This window comes from Helianthus annuus, chromosome 9 (genome assembly GCF_002127325.2).
Source record: "Helianthus annuus cultivar XRQ/B chromosome 9, HanXRQr2.0-SUNRISE, whole genome shotgun sequence".
Taxonomy (NCBI): Eukaryota; Viridiplantae; Streptophyta; class Magnoliopsida; order Asterales; family Asteraceae; genus Helianthus; species Helianthus annuus.
The window spans coordinates 182,761,329-182,767,351 of NC_035441.2; the positions used below are offsets into that span (position 1 = coordinate 182,761,329).

At 36.9% G+C, this 6,023-nt stretch overlaps 1 protein-coding gene across 1 annotated transcript; it reads right to left on the reverse strand.

Moving 5' to 3' along the window:
* Positions 1-3,680: 3,680 nt before the first annotated feature.
* LOC110876922 lies at positions 3,681-4,990 on the reverse strand. Its single transcript, XM_022125079.1, has 4 exons — positions 4,430-4,990; positions 4,151-4,323; positions 3,844-4,041; positions 3,681-3,777 (listed from the first exon to the last, which is right to left on the reverse strand). Exons 1-4 carry the CDS (start codon positions 4,988-4,990, stop codon positions 3,681-3,683), a joined length of 1,029 nt encoding a protein of 342 aa, XP_021980771.1.
* Positions 4,991-6,023: the final 1,033 nt, after the last annotated feature.

The following is a 6,023-nucleotide window of genomic DNA, read 5'->3' on the forward strand; positions in this document are numbered from 1 at the left end:
TGATCGAAAGTGGAAGGTGGCACAAAATAACCGTAATAAATTAATATAAAACTAATGAAGCAAGTGATTTTATTAAAGTTGATAAAAAGTTAACTAAGTTATTACTTTAATTTGTCTTATGTGTTAATTAGGGTGTTTATTGGGTCGTTTGTGGTTTATTGATTGAAATTTAACAATTTAAAACTGAATTTGAATCGTATTGATATCGAATACGAAAAAATTGATTTGGATTTGGATTTGAATTCCGATTAATTTAACCCGGATTATGAGAATAAATAAAATAATACATGGGTAAATTAATACAAGTTTAGTTTGTGAAAATTAAAGTTAAAAAGGTGTTTTTTACTGGGTATTAAGAACCGGTTATAATCAAACCAGGTTCCACACCTTACCCTACCCGGTTACACATTGTTAGGTTTTTTTTATGCAACACTCGAACTCAACCTGGTTTCTCCCATTCCCGAAATGTGCACCTCTATTAAGTAGTGGTGCACAAAGAATCGGGTTTGGACCTGTACCTGACCAAAAAACTTGATACCGGTTTCTCATACCTAGTTCCATACTGGTAGGGTATTAATCGGTTCCATACCCTATGCTTTGAAATAGGTTCCAGACCAGTTATACCCGAACTGAACCAATCAATCCCCGAAACCGAAACCAAAAAACCTGATCACTTTCTCTATAAAACCTGGTTTAGCACCCGAACCAGTTAGTACCGTACCCGATTTTGGACCTCTTGAAAACACCTAAAACCGGTTCCAAACCTGGAGGCTAGAAAAGGTTTTGAAAAAAAAAATTGACGTGTGCACCCCTAATAAGACTTACAGTAAAAGAGACGCCCAATTAGTTTTGTTTTGACAAATGGACTTATGGGCTGTCTCGAAATGTTGGCCCATGATATGTTTTCAATTTTCTATTAAAGACCATAACAAAACAGGTGTCATTTTTCTTGAACTTTATGAACGATGAATTTTTTAAGTCCCGTCATTTATGTGAGTTGAACTCCTGACTCTCAAAATTTAGAATAGAGGTGCATAAAGAATAAAGGACCCGTATCTGGAACCGAACTTGAAAAAACCCAGAATAGGATGTGCATTTTAAGCTCCATATTCATATTCGAAATCGTACCCGATCTATGCTAAAAAAATACCAAGAACCGTTCGTACCCTCCACCCGAACTCAGTTATACCATATACCCGATGTCGGTTTCTTTTAATACCCGATAAAATATCCAAACTTTTAGAGCATACATTTTTGTTTACTTTATAACTATTATATTTAAGTTTTTAAAAATTGATACAACTAGTATAAAGCAAATAATTTGTATTTAAATGAATTTATGCTATTGTAATTCATTTTAATTGTTTTTTAAAAATTACATACCAAATTTAAGTTTTAAACGAATTGATTTTTGTGTAAACAAAGCATGATAGACAAAAAAAAGATAATAAACTCAAAACAATAAAGCCTCCAAGAACAAAGCTAAAGAAAATCATCATAGACCATAAACACAAACTATAAATCAAACATTCTCTAATGACGTTATAGTCATCATCACCGACCCAAAAGGTAAACAACCGAAAAACAATAACAAAAATTTTAGCCAAAATTCATGCAACAAAACCACAAACTTTCTACAATAACACTACAGTTATCATCACCGAAACAAAAGCTAAACATACAAATATAATGTAACAAACAACAACAAAAACGTAAAACCAGAAACAAAAAGGTCTGCAATTACGCTATAGTCATCATCACTGACCAAAAACGACATGCAACGAAGTTACAAACGGGAAGAGATAACTAACAAAACATAAAATATCTTATAGATTAACTTTATATAAAGAGTAAACTGCAGTTTTACCCCCTGGGGTTTAGGGTAATTGGCATGTCTCCCCCCCCCCCAAGGAAATAAATGCAATTTTACCCCCCCCCCAGTTTGGGGTTATGTCACAACTTTACCCCCGGACCATTTCAACGTTAATATTACCGGTAGTCTGTATTGAAATGTCCAAAGTACCCTTCATCTTCCCCATTAAAAGCTTGAACCCTCAATTGACTGCCCTAAACGCTGTTCTTCTTCAATCGACCCCCAATTCAAGCTTGAATCCCTCAATTCACTGCCCTGAACATGTCTTCATCTTCTTCCTCTGTGCTTCGATTTAAGGGCAAAACTCAAGATTCAGACATCATCTGTCCTTGTGGTGGGAAAACAGTGGTGAAACCATCAGAATCCAAAGCTAATCCTGGTCGATGGTATCTTCGATGTGTAAGTTTCTTCTATTTTATGCTTATTGAAACTCAAGTTTGTTTGAAACTCTTGCTTATGATGTCCGATAATAGGTTGAATGATGTGGATTCCTCAGATGGGCTGATGTTGGTGAAGAACAGGGATGTCCGATTTGTCGAGAGGTAATGCCTGCTTTAATTCAAAACATTAAAGATAAGGATGAGCTGGCTAAGTGCAAAGACCAGTTGGCTCGGTACAAGAATGGCGATGTATTCAAACTGAAGATGTACTTAGGGATTACTTGGGTCTTGATTGTTCTACTTTTTTTGCTTAAGTAGTTAAGTGTGGAGAAATTGGATTAGTTTGTGTATTTTGACTCTATCTGTATTTGAGTTATGAGTTTTCAAGTTTATGCAATGGTCCTTTTCAAGTTCTTATATGTTTGTTTTGGTAGCCTGCTTGTATTTGTGTAGGTATTGCTGACAAAGAGAATGATATAGTTGAGAATGAGAAAGATATTGCTAAGGATGAAGACGTCGTTGCAGCCGAAGAACCAGACAGTTATGTATACTTTGAGGATCAAGACTCTGAGATACTCAGACCTTACATGGAGCAAGAAACTGATTATGAAAAGATATTCGGAGATCCGACAAAGGATTATGAGCCTGAAGTGCTGGAACATGCATGGGATTACACATATTGGGATGAAGAGGATGATTGGTACTTTGACCCCTATGAAGGGGAGCATGGTTCTGATTCGGATTGGTCTTGTTTGGATGATTGTCACTGGAAATAGGCTAGATTTGTTTGGTTGTATGTTTGTATTTTGGACCTCTTATTTGTACTAAATGTTGCAATGTAATCGAATCACTTTCCGCCAAAATTCTGTTTGAACACATTATTTGTACTAAAGTAGCCATATACAAACCAAACATTGTAAACCAAAATAAAGCAGCCATGACAACATAACCATCCGTCACTCATAAAGATTCCAAACCAAACATTGTCTTGAACAAACAAACAAACATACTCTAAAGTTACAAACCTAACATTGTCTTGAACAAACTTGACAAACAAACAAACATAGTCTAAAGATTGTAAACTGGTGCACCTTGAGTGGCAGTGTGTGATTCCTATGAAGCAGTGGATTGTTCACCCCTTGTCCTTTGCAGCTCCTAACATTGTGACCCATGTTCCCACATTTACCACACTTGATGATGGTTCCCTTTCTGGTCATTTTACCTCCTTTGTCGAACTCCTGCTCAAGCTCTTTTTCACCAAATGCCTTCCTTCGTTTCTTATTTGGCCTTCCAACTTGTGTATGATGCTTTGGTGGGATGAGTGTTGTTGGACACTGTGAAGGAGTCCACATGTCCGGCCCGTTGATTGGCTCTATCACATTGTCATAAACTTTCTTCCATGTTGACAGCCAATACACATCAGAAACCTACTCTTCTGGTATGCCAGCATCAATGCTATTCCTTGACATATCCCGTATGGCTGCAACTGCATGTTTGCAAGGCATCCCTGTCAAATCCCACTTCCTACATGCACAAGTTTTATGTTTAACATTCACAACACACTGTGATCTTGGACCTGTTACTTGATACTTGTCTGAATCAACCATTAAAACAGACATTTTAGCAGCCTGTTTCTTGATCTCATTGAAGACCTCAGTGGCATGAGGTGTCAGTGGCCCCATACACTTTGCTTGTAATTTCTTGACATTCACTATCCTCTTGGTCATGTACTCCCTAATGAATTCTAGGCATGTGATAATCGGCTTGTCCCTTGCTCCTATGATTTGTCTGTTAAAAACCTCACATATGTTGTTCAGCAACATATCACATTTAGCTCTTCCAGAAAAAATATGCTCTTGACCAAGCTGTGTATGGGATCTCATTCAGCCTGTCATACATAGCTCGTTCTGTTGTATTAATTTCTTCCATATCTTTGTTAAAATATGGAATAGATGTTTTCCTTCCGGCTGACCAAAGCAAATTCTTGTAAAGATCTCCACGCCACTTGGATTTCATGTTCTCATGGATGTGCCTCAAACAAAATCTGTGCTCACCATTAGGAAAAAACAGCTAGCATAGCTGGAATCAGACCCTGTGATACAAAATGCAATTAATCCTAATATTTTGCAACCAAAGTTATTTGCAAGTTACTAATTAACACTTAAGAAGTCATTACCTTTTGTCTGTCACTGATGAAGGTGAAACAAGACTTAGCCGTACACCCTAGGTCAACTCTCAACAGTTGCAAGAACCATTTCCAGCTTTGGGTTGTTTCTGCCTTAACAAGGGCATAACAAACTAGATATATGCTATTGTTCCCATCTATACCAACAACACTCAAGATCTTTCCAGGAAATGGACCTTTCATGAAACAACCATCCACACCCAACAATGGTCTTCCAATCATCTTAAATCCTCTCATCATAGAGGCAAAACAAACATAAACCCTTCGAAATTGCCTTGTAGGACTACCTGAGTTCCCACATGGCTCCACATCAATTTTAATTGTACTACCTGGGTTGGCTTTTAGAAGTTCATCACAGTATAACCTTAGCAGACCATACTGTTCTTGGTAATCACCATAAATCCTCGTAGTTGTTATCCTCTTGGCTCTGAAGACCTTATGTAGTGATATTTCTAGTTGATGCTTCCAAAGCAGTTGACTTTGGATTGCATGAATTGGCATGTCTGGATTGCTTTCAATCATAGGTTGGATCTCTTTGGCAATCGAACTCATTGTGTACAAAGAAACGACCCTTGTTGTCAAACAATTATGTTGATTATGAATGGTCTTCACACACTACTTATCCTTGTCTGTATTTCTTGAGATGTGAACTGCCAAAGGACAAGTGGGCTTGGTATGCCTTTTAAGGTGTTTGTATTTTTGCCCTACTTTGGTGCATTTACTATTTTGCCCTTCATCCCCCTTCTTTTTTACAGGACCAAGTAGTGGTGGATTACTTCCAAAACATACTACCCTATACCTTAACAATTCGTTTTTTAGAATAAACACATCCCTCCTTTGTGACAACCCTCAAAATTACATGTATCCGTACGATTCATTAATGTTAATTAAAGTGCTTGATGTCTGTGTTGAATTACTTAACTATTTTCTGATTACTGTGTCATACTTACATGTGCTTGTTAACATACTAGTCTTGTGCAGAAAAGTTACTGAATAGCCCTGTATGCTTTCCCAAGTGTTGAGAATTAAAAATGTTACAAAAAGATATATAAAGAACACTTTACGACATAACTTAGCACTTTAACGAACCGGTGTCAAAACGAACAACCGGACATTACCCGGAACACCAAAATAATGCTAGAAGCATTGTTTTTATTTTTCTGAACTAGTTATGGTCCCGAACATCATAACACACTATATTATTACATAACATATAAAGCACTAACTAAATCACTTAACTTTCTAACCAAATCAACTAAGTAGTAATTGAAACCAAACCAATACCCCCCCTCTCAAAACCGTCACAACATTAGGGCCCCACTTGTGATTTGTTGGAATTGTTTATGTGATCTTGTTGGTCCTTTTGAAACATAATATCCAAGAGTTAATTAGAGAAAATGATTTATAAAAGAGCACATGAGATCATAACATTCATTTCAACACACACTTCACACAAACTCTCCTCTCTTCTCCCTTGTGAACTTTCGGCTGAACCCAAGGCACCCCACCATCATCATCATTCAATCTCCTTCTTCCATTTTACTTGCATACAAAGGTGTTGAAGGCCATATAAAGAAGCTAGGAG

Bases quoted from the DNA above. Each gene is read 5' to 3' on its own strand.
- LOC110876922 (XM_022125079.1), bottom strand. From the start codon at position 4,990: ATGAGTTCGATTGCCAAAGAGATCCAACCTATGATTGAAAGCAATCCA. The intron at 4,042-4,150 runs GTATGACAGGCT...GGTTTTTAACAG, and splicing joins AATACAACAGAACGAGCTAT to ACAAATCATAGGAGCAAGGG. The intron at 3,778-3,843 runs GTATCAAGTAAC...TTGTGCATGTAG, and splicing joins TTAATGGTTGATTCAGACAA to GAAGTGGGATTTGACAGGGA.